The 25,659-nt window shown below is 45.5% G+C and overlaps 1 protein-coding gene across 1 annotated transcript; it reads left to right on the plus strand.

Moving 5' to 3' along the window:
* Positions 1-4,518: 4,518 nt before the first annotated feature.
* On the plus strand, positions 4,519-24,429 carry LOC123804138 (uncharacterized). Its single transcript, XM_045816118.2, has 6 exons — positions 4,519-13,783; positions 14,527-14,683; positions 15,244-15,370; positions 16,102-16,197; positions 16,750-16,832; positions 22,124-24,429. The coding sequence occupies exons 2-6, from the start codon at positions 14,579-14,581 to the stop codon at positions 23,459-23,461; spliced, it is 1,749 nt and encodes a 582-aa protein (XP_045672074.1). The 5' UTR covers positions 4,519-13,783; positions 14,527-14,578; the 3' UTR covers positions 23,462-24,429.
* The last annotated feature ends 1,230 nt before the right edge of the window (positions 24,430-25,659 follow it).

The following is a 25,659-nucleotide window of genomic DNA, read 5'->3' on the forward strand; positions in this document are numbered from 1 at the left end:
ACTATTGCTGCAATTATTAATCACTGCTGTTGTTATAAAACATTAATGTTTCTCCATCCAATCAGGGTGGGATTTGCTGGATAGGATGACATGTACAAACATACAGGCGCTCCCTCACTCGATGGCATTTCCCCTGATGAGTGCCTGGAAATGTTCAAGTCCCTTTCCAGATGCCCAGAACTACCATTTCTACAGGGGAGGCTTAAGGAGGGGATCTTGTCCTGCCTGAGCCCCTGGAGGTCCAGTAAGGGCTTATGGCTACGTAAAGGTACTGGGAGGGCATTCCTTAGACCACCACAGTCACTTCAAATTTCCTAACTCCCCCAAGGCCCAAACACCACTGGGACAAGTCCGCAAGTCTTGAGAGAAGTCCCCACCTGCTGGTGCCTGTGCAGAATTTTCTTTCTTCTTTCTTTCTTGTTTTTTTTAAAGACTTTATTTATTTATTTGTCAGAAAGGGGGGGGGGCAGGGGAGGGAGCACAATCAGGGGAATCTGCAGAGGAAGAGGGAGAAACACGCTCCTTGCTGAGCAGGGAGCCTAATGCAGTACTTGATCCCAGGACCCCGGGATTATGAACCGAGCTAAAGGCAGACACTTCACCGATTGAGCCACCCAGGAGTCCACAGAATTTTCTAAGTACATCCCAGAACCTGGGAGCCAGTGAGGCCACCCCACATCATCCCCTAGTGGCTGGGGAACACTGAGAAGAATGCCCAGGGACTGATCTCATGGTCCATCAACAGCCCCAGACAAAGAGCACAAATCCCGGAGTCCAGGTAGCTAGCAGAAAGTGCAGCAAGGCACAGCACTGAGACAGGGCTGTGGATGAAGGCAAAAATGGATCCTAAGTCCGGCTTCCCTGGAAAACATGGACACAGACACATTTATGTGTCTGAACTGAAATAAGAACTGCCTCTGAATGACAGATTGTTTTCCAGATGAATTTTCATGTTCTATCATATTTTGCTAATTTCTATTTTCAGCCTTTTGGAACAATAAGCACATGTAAATAGTAATCTAAGATTGCTCCTAGGACATGGGTTGGATTACACAAGAAACACATAAGACCATCTATTCTAGATGTCCTTGATAAAAACAAAACGTATACTCGACATAGAATGTGTCATTTGGAAACTATATCTCAAGGCAACAAAATCCATGCAAGTAGTTTTTTACATTAAATTTTTTTCTTTTTAAGATTTTCTTTATTTATTTGACAGAGAGAAAGAGAGAGAGAGAGAGCACAAGCAGGGAGAGAGGCAGGCAAAGGGAGAAACAATTGCCAAGCAGCGAGCCCGATGTGGAACTTGATCCAGGACCCTGAAATCATGACCTGAGCCAAAGGCAGACGCTTAAGCGACTGAGCCGCTCAGGCATCCCTACATTACATTTGATAGTTTCCATGCCTCGCTTGACCTAGTTGACAAAAACCATGAGCCCTATGAAAGTGAGCTCCTGCTGCCCCTAAATACGCGTTTCTAAAGCATGATGGTAAATGAGATATGAATAAAGTTTCCATGACTCATTACACATTATGAACCTAAAAACTTTGTCTTGTTGGTCTTTCGTATCTCACACTTATTACGCACCTCATGGGTAATCATTTCTTGAAAAGAAGCCTTATCAATTTCTTTTTTTTTTTTTAGATTTTATTTATTTATTTGACAGAGAGAGAGACGGCCAGCGAGAGGAGAGAGGGAACACAGCAGGGGGAGTGGGAGAGGAAGAAGCAGGCTCCCAGCGGAGCAGGAAGCCCTATGCGGGGCTCAATCCCAGGACCCTGGGATCATGCCCTGAGCTGAAGGCAGATGCTTAACAACTGAGCCACCCAGGCGCCCCCAATTTCATATTTTTATTTCCATTAAAAAAATACCAAAACAAGCTCATTGAAGTTGTACCATATGAAAAAACATTTGAAGAGGAAAAATGGATATTGTATCATATGTATTGTAGTAAAACTTGAATACCAAAATATATTCACTCACTCCCTTTCGCTTTTACTGTGTCTTTCCAAGTCCATTAGACCACCTGCATCGTCTATTTTAGCTTCTTTTTCTAGTGGGAACAGGGAAAAGTGAAAACAATAGCCAGGGCATTTTGGTCCACTGGAGCCACCAAAAAAAAAAACAAGTTTAAATCAGGCCAGGAATCACTTTTGTTACCTTGGACCAGCAGTGAACTTCGCCATGCTCTCCCTGTCTTTCTTGAAATGTTCCTAGTGGCCATGAGGATCCAAGAGCCAGTAGTGTCTGCCTGGAAAGTTTGGAGAGGGTGTCTACGTGACTTAACCCCTCTGCAGAATTTCTTAGGGTAGTTCAGGAGCCTGAGAAATGGCACTGCCCCAAATGGGAATCTCATGGAAGGCTTTCTAGGCCTGCCTTGGATGTCCAGGAGAGGCTGGTGCTGGACTGGACGCCACTGAGAAGGTGCTGCAGACACTGAGACACCGAGAGATTGTCTCAATCCTCAGCAGCACCAGAGAATGACCTGCCCATGTCCCCCCAGAGGCTAGGAACAAGAAGGGCTGGACAATCCAGCCCATGGCTCCACATTTGTAGAAAAAGGACAAAGGAAACTTGAAGAGAACACACCCTTGGTTGGAGACCTTAGCTCACAACCAGCTAAGTCAAAAGATCACATAAGTGAAGAAGGGAAGCTGTAACCTATTACACTGATTAAACTGGGTCTGACTTAATATTAAAAATTATCAATACCCTGAGTGCACATTAAATTGGTGTAAAGTTACAGAGTACCAAATAATATTTTCAATATGTAATAAAGATTGGGAAAGCATTGAGGACTCTAATCTGAACCTCACACAATAAATTTAAAAGGGAAAGTAATGTGGAGGCTAAAAATCGAATGAATATGGCATTTACCCTTCTGCTGCCCCCCGCTGCTGCTACTGGGCAAGGCCCCCTCCTCCATCTCTCTGCTGATCCCACTGCTTCTTGCCCAGGTTCCTCTCTTCCACTGTTACTGTTTTTCCAACTGCAAAGGACCTCCCACTTCTCATCCTCTATTTTGCCCTTACTCACTCTCCCTACACGCTGTCTCCCGGGTTCTCTCTCTTGGGCTCTTTTTTCCCTCATCTCCCCGCCCACTCGACACTCCGAGATGGAACGAAGATGCCGGCTGCCTACTAAGAGCTGACTTTGCAGTGGGATACTGGGAATGTAAACACGCTCGGGCAGGTAAGGCCAGGGGAACGGGTTTGGGGACAGTACAACACGAAGTGTCCCAGAACGGGGTCGTCCCCTCCGCCATCGGAGGCTGCGGAGGGGAGGCCTGGAAGCCGCAGGGCCCGGCTGCTGGAGGACGGGAATGGGGAGGCGGGTGGCCGGCGAGGACTGGGGTGGGCCGAATCCCGGGGCCCGGGCGGGGGAGTGTTGGGCGGCCCCGGCGCCACCGGGGCGTGGGGGGGACACGCAGAGCCAGGACTCACGTCCCGAGTGAGGACACGGCGCCATGCGGGGACACAGGGAAGACACGGAAGGCCGAGCGTGCAGGCCTCGGAGCCACTCCAACAGGACAGACACTGGCTCGGCCCCAGCGCCCGGCCTCGGGGCGTCTAAGGGCGACGCGCAGCTCCGCGCGGGCGGGCGGGGCGGCAGGGACGGGGCCTGTGCCGTCCGGGAGGGCCGGGCGGGGACGCGACCGCGAAGCGCGGCTTTGAACCACAAACACCAACGCCCACCCACCACCGCAGGGGATCCTTCGCGCCAAGAAAAGTTCTGGCGCCAGGAAATTACGAATTGGGGCGGAGCCTTCGAGAGGCGGGGCTTGTAGAGGCGGGGTCAGATGGAGTGGGACCGAGCTAGAGTGGCGCGGCCATCGTGGGGCGGGGCTAGTGCGCGGGCGCGGCCATCGTGGGGCGGGGCGTGGGGAGGGTGAGCGGAAAGCGAGGACCGGGCGTCACGCAAGGGCGGGGTGGGGCTGGGGTGCGGTCGGCGTGGGGCGGGGCCTGGGGAGGGCGAGCGCGGTGCCGGGACCGGGCGTCGGCGGAGGGGCGGGGCCGCGGCCGGCGTGGGGCGGGGCCTGGGGAGGGCGAGCCTGGAGCCGGGACGGGACGTCAGCGGAGGGGCGGGGGCGCGGCCGGGGCGTGGCCTGCGTGGGGCGGGGCCTGGAGAGCGCGAGCACGAAGCCGGGACAGGACGTCAGCGGAGGGGCGGGGCCTGGGGAGGGCGAGCGCGGAGCTGGGACGGGACGTCGGCGGAGGGCGAGGCCGCGACAGGCGTGGGGCGGGGCCTGGAGAGGCCGAGCGCGGAGCCGGGACGGGACGTCGGCGGAGGGGCGGGGCCGCGGCCGGGGCGCGGCCGGCGTGGGGCGGGGCCTGGGCAGGGTACGTACGGAGGTAGGAAGAGGCGGCCGCAGACTTTCCGGTCGGCCCCTCGTTCGCTGCCGCGCACCGGCTGGCTGGCCGCTCGGGTCGGTTGGCTGCTGCTTGGTGTCCGAGGGAGCCGGCCGCTGCTTCCCCACTTCCGGAGAGCTGTTTGGGGCAGTTCCAGGTGAGACTTAGAGTCGCGAGGCCTCTTACCTTGCGTGCGCAGACGTCTCCCGGTTGGGGTGACAGGTGTGTGCACGGCCCCCGTTGTCTAGACGCGCTGGGCTGGGGGTGCGGGGCCGGCGGGATCCCCGCCGCTGCCGCGGCTGCTGCTCTGGGCTTAGGTTCGCGGAGCGAGCGGGGGTGGCGGAGGCCAGCCGGGAGAGAGTGGAGCGTTCTCGGCGGGAGGCGGAGCTGCAGCCGCGGGCTCGGTGTCCGGGACTTGGGGCGAAGCGGGGCTGGCCTCCGAGGATCGGTGTAGGTCGTTAAGTGCTCTGTGTATGGCAAGTTCACGTTGTCCGACGTCTGCTGCCGAAGCTATCTGAAAATGTTTTATTTTGAGAAGTATGGCATATTCTAATCATTGTTTTTGTTTTCTGTTTCTCGATGTTTTGTGTCCAGTTAGGATAATGAGGCTTGTAAAACGGATGCTGTTTAGGAAATATGTGGTTTTTGCTTTTAGTTAATGAAAGATTAATTTTTCAGTATCTGAGGACATTTGATACGGATGTTTATTGTTTCCCATTGTTAACCTTAAAAGTAGAACTGCGGTTATTTTACCAGCTGGTAAATATAGGGGGAATATTTGGGAATAGAATAGCAATCCGGGACAAACAAGCTGCAGAAAAACTGTAGGCAAGTAGGGGAACAAAGGAGAGGCATGCTTTTTTAAGGAGAAAAGGGGTAAGTTGGGAAGGTTGCTGTGAACTAAAAGTCCATTGGAGGAAACGGGAGTTTGAAGTGTGGTGGCTTCTCATTGGCTGAGCTGTGGTCCTGGGGGGGGGATGAGGAGAGCTTTTCTTCCTCCTGCTGGAGTTGTAGAGTAGTATCCACGTGCAAGGTCAAGTCCCTGAAAGGTCCAGTCCCTCTTCCTGCTGGGTCTGCAGTTGACTGAGAGTTCTCCCTGCCAAATCTCCCGACTCCATTTTAGAGAGGTTTCCCATTACTAATTTTCACACCATAAACATAAAACAATAATCAAATTGGATTTTCAAATTTCAGTAGCTTCATTTATACCCGTAATAAACTTTAACATGAAAATGTAAGTTAATATCTTATTTTTTATGTTTCGTTTGGAAACACTGAGGTTTATGCTGGTTGAAATTTGGCAATACCAGATTGCAACTGTTTATGCTGCAGAACTTCCCAAACATTATTTATAAGAGAGGACACCCCTCTGGCTTTCTCAAACTTTTTTTTTTCTTTTTTTAAGATTTTATTTATTTGACAGAGGCAGTGAGAGTGGGAACACAAGCAGGGGGAGTGGGAGAGGGAGAAGCAGGCTCCCTGCTGAGCAGGGAGCCCAATGCAGGGCTCCATCCCAGGACGCTGGGATTATGACATGAGGGGAAGACAGACGTTTAACGACTAGCCACCCAGGCGCCCCATGGCTTTCTCAAAACTTTTAAGTTGATTTAATATTAATATTTGAACTCAAATCAATTGAGAATTTGGAAGATATTTTTCTGTTAGGCAATAGAACAGTAACCATTCTGGAGTTCTTATAAAGAAGGGGTCCTAGTGCTTCTCCAGGTCTCCATTCCTCATTCTCCATTCTCCATTCCCCTGAGCTAGCTTACTCCTCTCAGACCTGCTGGGAAGTGGCCTCTGACTAAGGAGCCAGGACTTTACACCATTGGTGGTCAAGTAGTCTTGACATTTGGACTCTTCATTTACTTTTTCTTCATCCCCTCTCCGCTTACATAGGACTCAAGTGGTAGAATTCTGTGTAACCCATCCAGCCTCCAGGCCACCTTCTCCATCAAATCCTCAACATTTAGGTTTATATATAATATGTACTTGGGAGTCTCCACATCAAATGGAGTGAGTCCTCTTGAGTCTGTATGGGATGCATATCTCCCTATGACAAACTGAGCCCATAAGGTGGGTATCTGAGTAAACCAAACTGTACACCATGTCTCTGAGTCTCTGTTTCCTTGCATCCCTCTTTCAGGAGAGAATTCATCCCTACATAAGTAGCGCTTTTTTTTTTTTTTTTTTAAGATTTTATGTATGTATTTGACAGAGAGAGAGACAGCCAGCTAGAGAGGGAACACATGCAGGGGGAGTGGGAGAGGAAGAAGCAGGCTCCCAGAAGAGGAGCCTGATGTGGGGCTCGATCCCAGACCGCCGGGATCATGCCCTGAGCCGAAGGCAGACACTTAACGACTGAGCCACCCAGGCGCCCCAGCAGTGCTTGTTATAATGGAAATTATTCTTAGACCACTTTTCATTGAGGTTATAAATTATTTCACATAATCATGTGAATTTTGACTTTGCATGGGCTTTTTCATGGGTGTCAACAGGGGAGAGCATAGGGATTTGATATTTTCTTAATTTTCTGAAATGAACACTGTTATATCTGATAAACACCAGTTTTCCTGGACCACTAACTTAAAGGACAGAAAGAACCAGCAGTAGGAAGCCAACTATCTCAGACCCAATTCAAATATCTTTAATCTTTTTACTTTAAGATTAGCATCTCCCTTCTCAACTCTCTGCCTCTCAGATATAACTGAGTAGGGGTGAATATAAGGAGCTCTGTCTCAGCAGTTGTATCTTTTTGTTTTTAAGATTGTATTTATTTATTTGATAGAGCACAAGTAGGCAGAGCTGGAGGCAGAGGGAGAGGGAGAAGCAGACTCCCCACTGAGCAGGGAGCCAGACGTGGGGTTCAATCCCAGGATCCTGGAATCATGACCTGAGCCTAACACAGATGCTTAACTGATGGAACCACCCAGGCACCCCTCAGCAATTGTATCTTAATGCTTCTATCCATTTTCCTTTCACAAAGAAGCTTCCATATGGTCTTTTGTTTGCCAAAAAAATATACAGACTGATTTTAATATTTATTTGCCAGAGATGAACACTGAACAAAACAGAAATGAAATGTAACATTAAAACCTCGGTTAACTGTCACCAGAAAGGTGTAACTGTGACTCGCACTGTTGCAGTGCACAAACCACTTGCTAATTCATGGTCCTGTCAGGCTTGCTTCACCTCAGGACATTTGCACATGCTCTTTCCCCTCTCTGCACTGGTCTCCCCAGGCTTCTTCATGAATGACTACCAGCAGCACTTTTCAGTCTACACAAATGTTGCTTTTTCAGCACTGCACCCTCTGAACACATGTTTTTATAACACCTTTTCTTCCTTAACAACAAATATTTATTCAACTCTTTCATATTTATAACTGTGCCTACAATTTATTTTTTTTATTTTTATTTTTTTAAAGATTTATTTTATTTATTTATTTGAGACAGAAGCACAGATGGGGAGTACGGTCAGGGAGAGGGAGAAGCAGACTCCCCACTGAGTGGGGAGCCCAATGCGGGGGGGGGGGTTTCCATCCCAGGATCCCAAAATCAGCTGAGGGCAGATGCTTACTGACTGAGCCACCCAGGTTCTCTCAGCCTACAGTTTAAAGGGGGGGAAACGCTTCTGTTTTTGCATTTTTTTCCTATAGAGATTCTTATAAGCTTTTATTCCCCTCTAATTTATCAAAGTTCTGGGTCTTGAACCCATATGTCTGTGTCCCTGTTTCCTCTGCCATTTTGTAGAATGGATGCTGCGTTAGCAGGCATGAAAACTACATTAATCTCAATGTCCGTCTCCATCAGAGCCCTTGGGTGACTAGGTGCATTGTCCATGAGCAGTCATATTTTGAAAGGAATCTTTTTTCTGAGCAGTAGGCCCTCAGTGGTGGTTTACAATATTCAGTAAACCATGTTGTAGACAGATGTACCGTCATCCAGGCTGTGTTGTCCCATGTACAGGGCACAGGCAGAGCAGACTCAGCATGATTCTGAAGGGCCCTAGATTTTCAGAATGGTACGTGGGCGCCGGCTTCCACTTAGAGTCACCAGCTGCATTAGTCCCTCACAGGAGAGCCAGCCTGTCCTTTGCAGCTTCGAAGCCAGGCATTGACGTCTCTCCGGCTGGGAAAGTCCTAGGTGGCATCTTCTCCTGACAGAAGGCTGCTTGGTCTACACTGACAATCTGTGGTTGAGTGTAGCCACCTTCCTGGATTCTCTGAGCCCGATCTTCTGGATGACGTACTGCAGCTTCTCCATCAGCACCTGCTGCTTCACCTTGTCCCTTCATGTGATGGAGATGGGTGCTTTCCTTAATGCCCACCAGCCAACCTCTGCTGTTTTCAGACTTTTCTACAGCTTCCCCACCTCCTTCTGACTTAGGGAAATGTGTTCCAGACTGCTCAGATATTCTCCATATCAGCAATGAGCTTGTCTCACTCCACTTTCTTATTCATGTGTTCACTGAGTAGTGCTTTTAATTGCCTTCAAAAACTTCTCCTTTGTGGGGCGCCTGGGTGGCTCAGTCGTTGAGTGTCTGCCTTCGGCTCAGGGTGTGATCCTGGCGTTATGGGATCGAGCCCCACATCAGGCACCTCCACTGGGAGCCTGCTTCTTCCTCTCCCACTCCCCCTGCTGTGTTCCCTCTCTCTCTGGCTGTTTCTCTCTGTCAAATAAATAAATAAATAAAATCTTTAAAAAAAAAAACAAACTTCTCCTTTGTATTCACAGCACAGCTAACTGTTGGGCACAGGAGGCCTAGCTTTTGGCCTGTCTTACTTTTGATGTATGTTCCCCACTACATTTAATCATTTCTAGCTTTTGATTTAAAGTGAGAGACGTGGGACTCTTCACTTGAATGTTTGAGAGGCCAGTGTAGGGTTATTAATTCCCTAATATTAATATTGTTGGGTCTCAACAATAGTGACCCAAGGGGAGGGAGAGAGATGGAGGGACAGCTAAGTGGAGCAGTCAGAACATACACAGCATCGATTAAGTTAGCCATCTGATATGGGCACATGGCACCCCAAAACAATTGAAATGGTATCATCAAAGGTCACGATAACAGATATACTAATGAAAGTATTTGAAATAGTGCGAGAATTACCAAAATATGACACACAGATAACAAAGTGGGCAAATGCTGTTGGAAAAAATGGTGCCGGTCAACATTGCATCTCCATACACCTTTGTAAAAAACTGTCTGCAAAGTGCACTAAAACGAAGTGTACCTGTAGTTAGGACCTGGACAGGGAGACGTTGTATATCCTTCTAGGCCCAGGACATTGCCCTCAACACCCTCTCCTGTACTTTTCCAGGCAGGCAAATGAAATCTTTGTGCAGACCTTTGTCTTCCATTAGCCCCTGGGAAGAGAGAGACCATCCAACACAGATCTCTCCAAGTCAGATTTTGTTGAAATCCTAGTGACTGTAATAGTTGACATGCTTCAAAATATTCTAGTTTCTGAGAATAAATTATACTTTTAGTGTGGATTTTCCCATAAATAGGATGTGTTTCAGCTATTTTTTGATAATATGAAAAAGTTGATAAGTCTTAGGACCTATCTTAATATATAAAAAAATAAATTACTTCTGAAGAAAATTATCAGGCAGTATATTTTCATTTTAGGCATAGGCATTTGTTTCCAGAAAGACTGGCTTGTCTTTTTTTCTTTTCAGTGTATTTGTATCAAATATAAAAGTGAATCTATACTGGGGCGCCTGGGTGGCTCAGTCATTGAGCATCTGCCTTTGGCTCAGGGCATGATCCCAGAGTCCTGGGATCGAGCCCCACATCAGGCTCCTCCGCTGGGAGCCTGCTTCTTCCTCTCCCACTCCCCTTGCCTGTGTTCCCTCTCTCGCTGGCTGTCTCTCTCGCCGTCAAATTAATAAATAAAATCTTAAAAAAAAAGAAAAAGTGAATCTATACTGACTCTCGAAGGTGAGTATTCTTTTAATAGCTTGCACTAAAGGTAGTCAAGTGCTTCAGGCTTCTCTTCTGTGTCTTGCCAGCCTAGTCACACTGCAGTGTTCTTGCAGCAGTGATGATCTCTTTTCATCAGAAAGGGATGTATGCGGTAGGGGACTCCGAACAAGGCTTGTGCCAGACAGAGTAATTATACTAGAGAATAAAAAGGATAAATTGTCAGACTCTGTGTGTTGTTTAAAGGCTAATTTAGGAGAGAGAATTTGAAGAAATTAAAAAAAAAACCCACTGTGTACTCTCGTGTAAAATACAGATATTTTAGTTAATTTCTTACAAAATTTTTTTGAGCAGGGGCGCCTGGGTGGCTCAGTCGGTTAAGCATCTGCCTTCAGCTTAGGTCATGTCCTGCATTGGGCTCCTTGCTCAGCAAGAGAGTCTGCTTCTCCTCCTGCCCCTCCCCCTGCTTGTGCTCTCTCCCAAATGATTAAATAAAATCTTGAAAAAAATTCATTTGAGCAAAGTCTTAGGAATACTCACGGAGGTATGAATAATTTTAGAGACTTGTTTTTTTTCATGGTAATAGAACTTCAGTAAAATTGCTGAGATAAGAAAAACCTTTGTGCCCCAGGAGCTGGGAGCAGACCGCAGTCGGGGGAGCTGGGTGGATGAGCTGGGGCCACAGGCAGGAGGATTTCAGGGCCTGAAGATTATGGCAGGTCTAAAGGTCCTCCTTCAAGGCCAGTGAGAAAGCATGGAAGAAATTAAAGCTGTAGAGTGTTATGAATAAATTTGTGCTTGTGAATGATATCAGCCCCACCCCAGCAGCCTCTGGGGAGGGGAGAGCTTGCTGGAGATTGAGCTCTATAAACTCTTGAACAACGGGTTTTGGAGACTTTCCAGGTTGGTGAAAGCTTCCACCTGCTGCAGGGTGATGCACCCCACCTCCATGGGGACAGGGATGACACCCTGGGGACCCTCCTGGACCTCACCCCATACCTCTTCATCTGACTGTTCATTTCTGTCCTTTATAACAGGCCAGGAAGCCTAAGTAAAGTTTTTCCTAAATTCTAGGAGTCATTCTAGAAAATTACCAAGCCTCATTTGAGGGGTTGTGGGAACCCCTGGACCTGCAGTGTGCCCGGCGGGAGTGTGAGTTGCCTGGCACCACATTTGTGGCTGGCATCTGAAGTAGAGGAAGGCTCGTGGGATCTGATACGGACTCCAGGAAGAGAGTGTCAGGATTGAACTGAAGCCTAGCACACCCACTTGCTGTCAGAGAATTAGTTGCTGGTGTGGGGAAAAAAAAGGCGATTTATTTGAATGTTTGAATTTTGAGAAATAGGACTGTTGTCTGTTACAGGGTGTTGGTGATTAAACGGGTGGAAGAAATGGATCTATCAGGGAGATAAGGCAGAACTAACAAAATGGGATTTTTGATCTCAGATGGTTTTGAGCACAAGCCATGTAAGCAGGCATTGGGACAGGTCTTGCATATGCAGTTGGAACAAAACTGCATTTTGTTGTTGTGCATGCATGTGGAAAGGAGTCCATGGGGATTGAAGTGGGTGGTAAAGATGATGGAATTAGGGGCTGGTAGCCTGAAGGTGGCCCCAGGAGGGAGAGTGATCCTGAGCAGCAGCTGAACGGAGGGACGGCAGCGATTGCTGGACAGGTCTCTGGTTCTTGATCTGGCGGGCGTTCCTGCTAAGACCTGGGGGTGCTTTGTACCCCTGAAGAGGACTGTGTTTAGAAATCTGAGTTTGGGAAACAGACCACAATTAAAGTGCTAGCTGTATCATTCTTTAGCCATGTAATTTTGTCACATCATTAAAGCTTTCCGAAATGATGTTCATGTCATTTGTTCGAGAAGTATATGTTTTACTCATTCCGGGCAGCTGTGACAACGTACCACAGACTTGGTGGCTTAGACAACACACATTTATTTTTCACAGTTCTGGAGCCTGGAAACTCCCCAGACCAAGGTGTCAGAAGATTCGGTACTTGGTGACGGACCAGTTCTGGGCTTGCAGAAGCCTGGCGCTCACTGAGTCCCAGCATGGCAGAGAGAGCTATGGTCTGTTCCTCTAATAATGTCACCGGTTCCTTCATGGGGGACCTACTCTCATGACCTCATCTAAACCACCTCCAGATACCACCATGTTGGGAAGTAGGGCTTTGACAAGTGAATTTGTGTGGGGTGGAGGGGACATGGGCATTCAGTCCATAGCAGTAAATATACCGAAATCAGCAGAGTCTTCATAAGGATTAATTAAGTGAATGTATTTAATTTTCCAAGCAGAGAGTCGTATTTATTAAACTTTATTTTGTCTTCCTTATTTTCTGGACTCTAGGTATAAGGAGGTGAGTTAAATCTACTTTTGTTTGTGATATAATATCATTGTTCCATGAAATACATTTAAGTACTAACAAAATTTTGGTAAGAATTTACAGTTTGCCAATACTTGATTAATTTATTTTTTTAAAGATATTTATTTGTGAGAGAGAGAGAGAAAGAAAGCACAAGTGGGGGGAGAGACAAAGGGAGAGGCAGACTTCCTGCTGAGCGGGGAGCCGGATTTGGGGCTCGATTCCAGGACCTTGGGATTATGACGTGAGCCAAAGGCAGACGCTTAACCGACTGAGCTATCTGGGTGTCCCATAAAGTTTACCAGTATTTTTAAATACAAGATTTATGAAATGCTGTGGTGTTGTTTGTGCTGATGATGAATGTAGGACAGTATTCCAGTTACAACTTAACAAAAATGTTAGATTGAACAAATAAATTTCCTTGTAAGATGCCTGCATTCTACATTTTCTAAGTCAGGGCCTTTAGGTTTGGAGTTCAGGGAAGGAATTAAATAACCCTATGAAAAACTTGCTGGTTAACTTATAAACTCAATGATTTTCATTTCCTTGTCTGAGGGGTGCCTGGGTGGCACAGTTGGTTAAGCCTCCGACTTGGTTTCAGCTTGGGGCGTGATCTCAGAGCTCTGGGATCGAACCCCATGTCGGGCTCCATGCTCAGCATCGGGTCTGCTTGAGATTCTCTCTCCCTCTTCCTCTGTCCCTCCTGTTCTGCTATCTCTCTCTCTCTCTAAAATAAATAAAATCTTCAAAAAAAAAAAAACCCACATACACAACTTGCTGGTTAACTTATAAACTCCATGATTTTCATTCCCTTGTCTGAAAGTAGTAAAGAATATTCATAGTTCGTTTACTAGCAACGGTAGCCAAAGCCTTCTCGCTTTTGCTCCAGGCAGATGTGAGAGCCCCCCACTTCTCTGAGGGCCCATGGCATATTCTTGTAGAGGGAGCTGGGGGGTTGCATGCAGGGGTACCAGGGATTCACGATCAGGGTCTCCGGGAATGGGGGATAAGACTGGAGTCTCTTGGCTTCTCTCTCCTTGCTCAGCTTTTCCTGCATATTGCTTGTACTCTCTGTGAGTGGAGATCCAGAGGAGGCGAGGGGGTGGCTGAATTCTTGAGAATGCAACTGCGGGTGAGTAGAGATGGGATCTTTCCCTGAGTGAAAGCTCTGTTGCCAGGGGATGGGAAGACTGCTCTTGGCCCGAGTCTCGTCAGTGCATCCAGGCAGTGTTCAGGGAGCTGGCGCTACTTAACTGTTCTCAGGACTCAGGGATACTTGCGTTTGGTCAGAGATTGATCAGGAAATAATCTCCTTTCCAACATTTACACTAATAAATCTCATTCTCCGTTAAGGATGTCCTTGCAGAAAAGAAACTGGCAGAGTTTTCCTTTCTCATGCATCGTATGGTCTTAGTTGGGAAGTGGTGTACTCGTTAGTCCTAGTGATGTGGGAGGGGTGACAGAGGCGAGCAGGAGTTTACAGTCAGCCCATGAGGAAGGAGACAGGTGTTCCAGCCGTGCGGTTTTCCAGAGAACACAAGAAACTTCTGTGTAAGAGAAGAAATAAGAAATCATCTTTTCCTCTCAATTTTAAACAAAAGGTTTTGTTAACATATGCTTGAAGTTTGGAAGCTTCCAAAGATGACTAAAATCCTCTACTGCCCTTCTCCCTTTCACCCATTTTCCCTTTTTGTGATTAAACTTTGTTAAAATAGGAGATCTGAAAACAGTGCCCAGGGAGTATTTTTAAAAAATTAATTGTGCATTTGGCAGAATGTGTGTAGAAATTAGCATAAAATTTAAAATCCTGAAGCAATTTTTGAAAGACCAAGAGAGGCCAGAACTAACTGAGAGGATTCTGTTGCCTTTGAACAGAAAAACAGGATTAATACACAGAGAACCGATCCAAGGATAATTGCTGTTGAGAATGGAGAGCCCGCTGCAAGAGGGACCCCTCTGGGGCCAGCCTTCAGAAGAGCAGTCTCAGGAGCCCCTCACCATACTGTCTGCCCTGATATCTTCTAAAGAACAAGTGAGTTTTGTACGGCGAGTGCTGGGCGTTGCTTCACGAGCCTCTGCCTGTTCATAAGAGTGGACCCATCACGTGTGTGTTCTGTGTTGGCTGTAGAAAAGGCATTTGCACATTAGCTCAGTGGAAATCTCAGCACCACTACGTATAAATTTGCTTTTCTAGTAATCTCTATGAACCTGGGACTCGAACGCATGACCCCAAGATCAAGAGTCACATGCTCTCCAGCTGAGCCAGCCAGGTGCCCGTCAGTGCTGTTTAATCTAGGTTATAATTGCCATCCGGGAAGTCAAGATTACCAGTTAATTGGAAATTGCCAGGTTATTTCACATTGACATTTCCTTGATAATGAAGTAATTGTATGCTTACTGTGTGCGTATTTTTGAAAGTGTCTGAAAGGCACAGACAGATCAGCATGGGAGAACATTTGATTTGAGCCCCAAGTGGAGTTTGAACTTCCTAGCCACACAGCTTCCCCCCTTTGCCCTCAGTATCCTGTTGATAGTTCTCTCCTACGGATTATTAAGCATGGGCCTATTGAAACCCAATATCTGATATTTTAGGAATCTGTGACCTTCAAAGATGTAGCCATAGACTTAACCCAGGAGGAGTGGACCCTGATGGACAGGTCCCAGAGGAAGCTGTACATTGATGTGATGCTGGAGAACATCACTCATCTGGTCTCCGTGGGTGAGTCTGCCACCGTCTGTTCGTGCGTCCATTCATCCATTCTTTCATTCATCTTTTTATTTATGAACCACGTAGGGTGTCCAGCTTCCATGTAGTCTAACAGCTCTGCCCTAACTCATGTTCTTTTAGCCCTTCTGTTCTGACTAGATGATATTTGTAACTTTCTTTATTTTCATTAAGTGTGTCACATAATAATTTGAATATAGTCGTCTTGCCTACAGTTGTGTATCTTTCTACTGCACTTTCTCCAAGACCCAGGACAATGCTGGGAATACAATGAATTTTTTCTGGATGAATAAGTAAATATCTTAAATGTTTTCTGCTCTGGGCACTATGGTGAAGTCTGAGCACAGTAGAAAATTGAACACCTCGTATCACTTTCCACATAAACTCCACAGAATATTCTAGTGGAGCGTATGTTTATTGTCTCCCTTTGGAAATAGTGTTAACGGCCCCGTGAGGACATTTATCTCTTTCGTTCTGGACGCACACACTGAGCCTCCTGCACTCGTTCAGCCTGGGCAGGAGCATCAGCAGCGAGGGGTCTGGACTGATGTGGGTGCGGCGTCAGGCTGAGAACTTTACTGATGTTTCCAGTGTTGAAGGCGTTACTCTCTGGGCTGTTGTGCAGCGCTCACACTGTTCTTCCTCTGTAGCCTGCAGAGTAGAATATCATGCAAGGTTCTGAGCGCAGAACTGTGAAATCACGTACTGTTCTCCCATTGATCTAGGCTGTCAGTTCTTCCAGTCAGATGTGATTTCCCAGTGGGAGCAAGGAGGCGAGCTGTGGAGGGAAGACAGAGGATTTGCCCAAGGCTGGAATCCAGGTGAGCTGTGGACATACGCGCTCAGTGCGAGAAGTCGAGTGAGTGAGCGAGTGAGTGAGCAGGATTTTATTGATGTCAGCACATGTTTCCTTGAGTGAATGATAGCTTCAGAGGACTGAGTGGCCAGTGACCCCACGTTCCTCAGACTGGGTCATTACTTGTCACACATCAGTTTCTCTGCATGTGTCTGTACTTCCATTTGACCTCAGAGAAGCAATGCTCTTGTCCTCATAGGAGGTAAGATTTCACATTGTGGTCTTTGTCATGATTTCTGCTCTCTCTCTCTCTCTCTCTTTTTTAATGATTTCCACTCATTTTCTGCAACAGCCCATCATTTTTCTTTGTTGAGTTTTTTTCTCATTGATGGTATTCTGATTGATAGTATTCTAAAGTGTATGTCTATTCACCAGTATAATCCTCAGTTTCACATTATTTGGTCATGGCAGCAGTTAGTGTTTGGAACACACATGGGTCTTGTGTATTTTTCAACACTTTAATTCTCTACTCAAGATATTTGTTAGGTTTATTTCTTATTATCTTCAATTATTTCAGGCTTGGAAAACAGCCATAAGAAGGAAGAAACAATATCTATGCAAGATATCTTCAAGGAGGACCCGTCTAACTACAACATAATAGTAAGTTTCATGAGGACAGACGTTTCCTGTGTGTGTTGCAGGCCTGGGAGTCTGATGAGTTAATAATGCAGGAGAACCACATTGTCACAGAATGTGGTTGGAAATTTAATTTGGGGAGGAAATTAGCCTGGATTTAAACTTTAACGGCTCTGATAAAAGGATAATTGTATAACCGTGGTTTATTTGCACGCAACATAATTATGTCGTCAGAAACACTCTGCCGTCCAATAAAGATGCTACCGAGGTGTTCTGTAACAAGATTCACGGCAGCCGAGCTCTCTATTTCAAAGGGGAAAAAACCTCCATTGATATTGTAAAAATCTAATAGAAACAGAAAGAAGAAAAGGGAGATCCGCGCATAGATGAGGCAGTAGTACGCAGTAAAGGAGAACAAGGCAAAGTTACATCAACTCAGGTACTTAGAACACCATCCTCATCAGCTGGGGAAGCCCCGTCGAGACAGCCAGGCTGGAGTCCCGATGGAGAGGCCTGGGCAGAGTGTCCTCTCCTCAGGCGGGATTTCCCACTGACCATCTCCATAAGGACTGTATTTAGAGGGCACATGACAGGGTCTGAAGTTAAACATTCGTTCGCCTACATGCAGTTTGGAGTGAGCTGCATTTCTGTGTGATCATGTCTTTACATTTTCAAGGAGCCTGGGCTATGTGTGTTTGCCTCCTCTTCTGGATTCCATTCCGGGGGGCCAGCCCAGCCTGGAGCAGGAGGGGATGCAAGGCAGGACTGACAGCTCTCGGTGTCCAGACCAGAAGGGCCAGTTCTGACCTGGAGGCAGCTAATGTCCACTAGCCAGGCTCCCGAGGTCACTCATGCAGCACGAGTCTCACACACAACATTGTTTAGCCTGCATTTGTGCAGGTTGAGGTGGAAGGTTATGCAGGACAAATCACAGAAACCCCCATCCATACAGCGCATTCGGTCCTTGAGTTGTCATGCATGATAGGACACCATATGTACCTGCAAGGCACTTTTGATACATCCACAAAGCCTAACAACGTATAAATAGTATAGTGAATGTAATTATGAGTACAGCATCCTTTAGAAACCCTCCCCAACAGGGTAACCAGTCCAATAAACTAGGGGAAGTATTGATTGGATTAATTAACAGTTGGTAATGGAAAATAAGCACAGGCACAAGCATAGGTTCTCATTTAAAACTGACATCATTGGGAGTTTGCTTTCTCAGTTTTACACATATATTTACCATCATCGGAGAGATGACAGCTATTAGTCCTATAGTGAAATTAGTTTTCTTGACGAGTTTGGTCAGTGAGGTCAAGAAGACGCCCGACATGTTTTTGGGAATAAATCTCATGTCCATCATGACGCCAGCATGTGGGTCCTACATGTAAAGAGTGGTGGGCCCCACAGGGCAGGATCAGCGGTTGTCCTGCTTTGGTGGAGAGAGCCTCGGCTTGAGTGCAGGCGATGGGACAGCATAGAATCCAAACACGATACGATGTTTTGTGATCAGCATACATGAGGACTGTAGCATCCCCTCCTCGAGCAGTACTTCAGCAGAAGTGGGAATGTTGTCAAGTGCCTCTAAGGTCATTTAGCACCTGAACTAATATTCTAGCATATTAATATTGGCTAGAAGGTTTTGTCATATGGCTTATTTGTAAATTAGGGGACTTCATCTGCCCTAATGGAGTTGCATTTTGACCAATAGGTCTGTTGTTTAGGATTTTTAAAGCCTCCATTAAGTATAACTTCCATTTTGATAAAGAGCCATCCCCTAATTTTTTAAATTGTTGTTTAAACAGTGTGTTTATGTGTGTCATCAGTTCAATCGCCTGGGGGTAATAGGGAATATGATAAATCCATTCAATGTTATAGGAGGAGGCAAAAGCTCTTTTTTTTTTTTTTTAAAGATTTTATTTATTTATTCGACAGAGAGAGAGACAGCCAGCGAGAGAGGGAACACAAGCAGGGGGAGTGGGAGAGGAAGGAGCAGGCTCATAGCAGAAGAGCCTGATGTGGGGCTCGATCCCACAACGCCAGGATCACGCCCTGAGCTGAAGGCAGACGCTTAACCGCTGTGCCACCCAGGCGCCCCGGCAAAAGCTCTTTTTAAGTTACCTCTCAAGTGGGAGCCATTATCGTTCTGGATCTGAGTAGGCACATCATAATAGAATAGTCTCTAAGATTTTGATAGTTTTCTTTTGGGTGGCATGGGCAAATGGGCCAACTATTAAATACCCAGAGTAAGTGTCCACTGCCACACAAATATATCGACAGCCTTGGAAGCAGGGTAATGGCCCCACATAATCTGTTTGCCAAATTTGGGCAGGGAGTCTTCGCTGCTGTATCTGCCCTTTGTACTGTTGTGGAATTTCTTGCTTTTGCCAAATCTGACAAGTTGGACCTTTTAATATGGTTTCTTTTATTGCATCCTGAGTGAGGGGTATCCCACAGTTCCTGGGCCCACCTGTGAGTAGCCTGCCTTCCCAAGTGTCTGCTTTTGTCGTGTGCTTGTTGCCCCAGTTTTTTGTCGGTCACAGGCTCAGCTGTTTGCCATGATCGGACTAGTGAGTTAGCAACTCTGTTGAAGGTCTGCTCTGTGGAGGTAAGCACACTGTGGGCGTGTACATGGAAAAAAGTAATTTTAGTATTTGAGGCCCATTGCCAAATGTCTTCCTGTAGGCGTCTTCAATAAAAACTAGTAACCAGTTGTGAACTGTCACACCAGAATTCTTTGGATGACAGCTTTATGAATCAATTAAACACAAAGCATGTTTATCAGAAGACTCAAATATCCTTAGTTTCTCTGTAATAAGAAGCAGAAGTACACGCCTGTTTCAGTAATCAGTGCTTTAGCACTTTATCCTATTTGAATAGACGTCCAACGAATTCAATCCCAGTTTATCATCCAAGCAAAACTTGAAAGTTCCAGGTTACCAAAGACTTTGAAAGCTGTCTTAACAATTATTGATGAAAACTTTGCGACACGAAATTAACCATTATTTTAAGTCATCCTTTTGATAACAAATTGCAACTGAGATAGCATGGGCTTATTTGACCTTTATTAAAACGTTAGGAATTGCATACAATCTCTAGAATAATTATAGCATTTACCCAAACAACGTAACATAAGGCTTAACATCATTTGTTTGACAGTGCCTTCCAAGTAACTTAACACACTGAATAAAAAGGCCTAGTTGGTGAAAAAGACTTAGTTTGCAATTGAAATCTTGGGATGTTTGTTAAAACCCTAGAAAGTTTTAAAGCACATGCCTTAAATAGGGTTACCGATCCTTAAAGACCCGGTAAAGACAACTCATAGAAACTGGTTTTTCTGAGCAACTGTTTACATCTTCTTATTAGCAAGAGCAAACCAATAATTTGAGAAACTTGGTCTTTTGAACAGAGAAAAAGCAGAATTTTAATCTTATACCATGTACTTTTAAAATCCATTCACTCAAGTTTGTCCTTACCATACTTAAAATTCCAAAGATCTTCACAAATCTTCTACAGCTTTACTTTGCATTCACATTTTGTCCCAAGCCATTACTCTCCAAACAACCTGTCTCATCCAGGACAAAATTACCTTCTTTTACCTTCAACAAAAATACATTCCCATTCCTTATCTTTTTTACATGTCTCCTGCTTTTCTGCATACAGGGTTGCTTCCCTTATTTCCATCCATCATAAGGTAAAATGTCTTTGAAACTGCCACAGACGATAGCAGTGTATTCAGAATCCACCTTTTTTTAAACCTTATATAACACAGTATCTTGTATTTGTAACATCTCTTCATGAGGAATTCTTTTCCCAGAGTCCTCAGAATATCTCTTCTCACTCTTGCCAGGTGATTCCCCTGCTGCTCTAGATGGCTCCTTCTGAGAGGCTGGGTCTGTACCCCTCTCATCGTCATCCCAGATGTTGCCATCCCAGGGGTCAGGGCCCCACTCACACCCAGCAGAAGCCATAGTTACGCACACTTTCTTAGTGTCCATCTTCCCTCTTTTATTTCTACCTGGCCACTCATATGGCTGCTTTTTCTGCCACATGCTGATAGGTGTTGACTTGGTAAGTCTGATATTGAAGCATAGCCATTCTAGATTATAAATCTGCTACTTCCTTTTCTAGTTTTAGTTTTTCCTTCTGGCACTTATCACAATGTGATCATTTGTCTATACACTGTTAATGAACACCATCCCCAGCGAGCTAGGAATGACATATCATCAATCCCAGTTACAGTTTGTAAGGCGTCTATGAGCAGTAGCGGCTCAGCCGACTTCAATTTACCTTCCCATTGTTCATGCAGACTGACCTGCTTAGACCGTTCTTTTGCCAGTGAGCAAAACTGGATCTACCTACTCAGGAATATCAACGTCAGGGCGGGGGTTTCCTCTTCGAAGCAGAAAAGGCATGTCATGAATCCTGCGTACTACACCAGTTACGTTTTACATAAAAGATTCACAGCAGTCTCGTACTCTCCATTTCAAAGGGGAAAAAACACTCCATTGATATCGTAAAAATCTAATAGAAACAGAAAGAAGAAAAGGGAGATCCGCACATAGATGAGGCAGTAGTAAGCAGTAAAGGAGAACAAGGCAAAGTTACATCAGCTCGGGTACTTGGAACATCCAGCCTCATCAGCTGGGAAAGCCCCGTCGAGACAGCCAGGCTGGAGTCCCGATGGAGAGGCCTGGGCAGTGTCCTCTCCTCAGGCGGGATTTCCCACTGACCATCCCCATAAGGACTGTATTTAGAGGGCACGTGACAGGGTCTGAAGTTAAACATTCGTTCACCTACATGCAGTTTGGAGTGAGCTACATTTCTGTGTTATCACGTCTTTACATTTTCAAGGAGCCTGGGCTGTGTGTGTTTGCCTCCTCTTCCAGATTCCATTCCGGGGGGCCAGCCCAGCCTGGAGCAGGAGGGGATGCAAGGCAGGACTGACAGCTCTCGGTGTCCAGACCAGAAGGGCCAGTTCTGACCTGGAGGCAGCTAATGTCCACTAGCCAGGCTCCCGAGGTCACTCATGCAGCACAAGTCTCACACACAACATTGTTTAGCCTGCGTTTGTGCAGGTTGAGGTGGAAGGTTACACAGGACAAATCACAGAAACGTGCATCCATATAATACACAACGGTAAAAATGTTTGTGCATGCAGGAGGTAAATATCCCATGTGCATGTAAGGAAACTGGGGAAGGTTTTAACTGGATATTGTCACTGAACGGTCAGCCTAGAATTCATATATAGAGAACTGAATGGATGTGTGTTTCTGAGAAGTCCTGTAACAGTCTCATCTCTTTCTCAACAGCAAAAATATCACTCAGGAGAAGACCCCTTTGAACATATTGGGTATGGTGAAGTTTTCACTCAAACGTACACATTGACTCCGCATGTCTTAACTCACACTGGACAGAGACCCTATAAATGGAGTGAATGTGGAAAACATTTCAATCATAGAAGCGACCTTTATAGACACCAGAAAACGTACATGGAAGCAAAACCTTATAAATGTAATCAATGTGAGAAGTGCTTCCATAATAGAAGGAAGCTTTGCATACACCAGAGAATTCACACGGGAGAGAAACCCTATAAATGTGATGAATGTGGAAAAAACTTCAGTCGAAACTCTCACCTTCGTTCCCATAAAATAACTCACACAGGAGAGAATCCGTTTGTCTGTAATCAGTGTGGGAGTCACTTCAGGTATTTTTCATCTTTAACTAGACATAAGCATATTCATTCTGGACAGAAGCCTTATGAATGTCATCTGTGTGGGAAAGCCTTTGTTCAGAGTTCTTACCTTAAACAACATGAGAGAACTCACACTGGAGAGAAACCATATAAATGTCTTCTGTGTGGAAAAGCCTTTGTTACAAGCTCTAATCTTAGAGAACACGAGAGAACTCACACTGGAGAGAAACCATATAAATGTCACCTATGTGGAAAAGCCTTTGTTCAAAGCTCTTGTTTTAGACAACATGAGAGAACTCACACTGGAGAGAAACCATATAAATGTCATCTATGTGGAAAAGCCTTTATTACAAGCTCTTGTCTTAAAAAACATGAGAGAACCCACACTGGAGAGAAACCATATAAATGTCTTCTATGTGGAAAGGCCTTTGTTACAAGCTCTAATCTTAGAGAACATGAGAGAACTCACACTGGAGAGAAACCATATAAATGTCCTCTATGTGAAAAAGCCTTTGTTACAAGCTCTAATCTTAGAGAACATGAAAGAACTCATACTGGAGAGAAACCATATAAATGTCATCTGTGTGGAAAAGCCTTTGTTACGAGCTCTTGTCTTAGAGAACATGAGAGAACTCACACTGGAGAGAAACCATATAAATGTCCTTTATGTGGAAAAGGCTTTGTTACAAGCTCTTGTCTTAGAAAACATGAGAGAACCCACACTGGAGAGAAACCATATAAATGTCCTCTATGTGGAAAAGCCTTCGTTACAAGTTCTAATCTTAGAGAACATGAGAGAACTCATACTGGAGAGAACCCCTACAAATGTCCTCTGTGTGGAAAAGCTTTTGTTGAGAGCTCTAATCTTAAAGAACTTGAGAGAACTCATGCTGGAGAGAACCCATATAAATGTCCTCTATGTGGAAAAGCCTTTGTTACGAGCTCTTGCCTTTGAAGACACGAGAGAATTTACTCTTAATGTACTGAAAGAAGATGGGAGAGCCTTCAGCCACAGCTCTAATCTAAAAGAAATCCAAGAACTCATAAGTGGGGGAAATTTATGGCCATATTTATTATGGAAATGCCTTCATTTTAGATTTATCCTTACGCAACATGAGTGAACTCCATTTGAAGGAACCCTGTATTTGTAATCAAGGAGGAAGAGACATTAGCTGATCTCCGATTGTAGGGTGCACAAGAAAATTCAGTATGAATGATAATCTAATCTCCCTAGAATGGGAATTACACAGGAAAATCTTTACAGAAGGAGGTCACTCTAGGAGAATAACAGAAAAATTGATGCTGGGGGAGCTTATTCATTGTAATATGCATGGAAAAAAACCTTTACTAGTAGAAAAACTATCGTAGGCATGTGAAGTTTCTCACTCTGTAGAATAGTGAATGAATGGAAGTCTTCAGTGATTTTTAATTCCTTAGTCAACATGCAGTTTCTCACACTGTATATATGCCATTGCTAAAATCAGATGAGAGGTTAGAGTTTGCATCAGAAATCCCTGACTAGGAAAAACATCTATCGAGAATGTCTAATCACACAGTTTAGACATTAATTTATATTTTTGCCTAATGGCCTATTATGAAAATGTAAGAAACATATGTAGAATTGTGACATCATCTGGGAATTCTAAATGCAGAATTTTATGACAATAAACAATGAGTTTTTTTCTTAATGGACTAGTATGTAGAACTGCGTATGAAGCAAAGTTGTCGCTAAAAAATCCATTATGTTGGTCAGGTCTTATTTTTCATACAGCAATAATTACGATGATTGGGTTCAACTAGAAAGTAACTTTGAATATTAACTGAAACACAGAACACAAGATGATGTATCATTACTACATATTGTTAACCATGTATGTAGATCATAACGATGAATTAAAGATTGATACATAGTTTGTGACTGAATTCTGCATTAATTTTCATTTTAGAAAGCTATTATTGAGACAGTGAAGGGTATTACATGACAATAAGGGGGGGTCAGTTCAACAGCAGGATATAACCTCTAAATGTTTGTGCATCCAATATAGGAACACCTACAGATAGGGGCACCTGGGTGGCTCAGTAGGTTAAGCATCTCACTTCGGCCCACGTATTGATCCCAGGATCCTGGGATTGAGCCCCTCTTCTGGCTACCTGCTCAGTGGGGAGCCTGCTTCTCTCTCCCTCTGCCCCTTCTTCCCCTGCTTGTGCTCTGTCTCACTCTCCTTGACTCTTAAAATCTTTTAAAAATGAACATCTACATATATAAAAGATAACACGTAAAGGGAGAAACAGTAATACTGTGATAGGTGGAGCGTTTAACACATGTTTTCATCAATGGATAATCATCATTCAGACAAAATCTGTAAGAAAACATGAGCCTTCAATGACACAGTAGATCAGGTGGATCCTGAACACTCCAGCCACAGGCAGCACAATGCATCCTTTTCTCAAGTGCACACGAAAACTCTCCAGGATTGGTCATATGACCCCAGCCATGTAGTTGCCCTTCTATTTCTCATAAAAACCCCTTGCTTTCACCCCCTACGTGGGACACTTCTGGTTACTGCTGGAATCTGTGCTCCCCAACCCGCGATTCTTTAATCCCAAATAAACACTCATCTGTCTCTTGTTGCAGCTCTTGTTTTCAGGTTGGCAGATGTTTGCCTGCCTTTCTTGGCCAGGCGCTACCGAGCGAGAGCTGGGGGAGCTGACTTTGGGAGGAAGTCACCCATTTTCAGGATCCCAGTTGCAGCCCCAGAAGGAGTGTGCTCACTGTGACTGCCCCAGAAGGTCCCATCATTGAGCGCCCAACCTTCGAAGAGAAAGAATGCCCCCTCATCCCTTCTAGGTTCTTGGCTCAGATACCCCACTCCAGATGGGATCAAGGCCATGGAAGGACAACAGGATGGCTGGGGAAGGTTAGGACCCCTGGACAGGAGCTGAGGAAGAATGTTGGAGCAGAGGGGACTGTGGGGCGAAGAGCAGCACCTAGGGGTACAGCACAGAACTGGCCAGTGTTGGGGGCACAGTCAGGGGGAAGGGTAGGGTGGGTGGGGAGGAAGAAGGACTATGGGAAGTTCCTGCGCTGGCGGGAGCAGATGCTCCCATTGGGTGGGGTTGGGCTAGGGGAGCCTGAGATTGTTACCCTTTGAA

The sequence above is a fragment of the Ursus americanus genome, chromosome 27 (genome assembly GCF_024610735.1).
Source record: "Ursus americanus isolate L20-20 chromosome 27, mUrsAme1.1.p, whole genome shotgun sequence".
NCBI lineage: Eukaryota > Metazoa > Chordata > Mammalia > Carnivora > Ursidae > Ursus > Ursus americanus.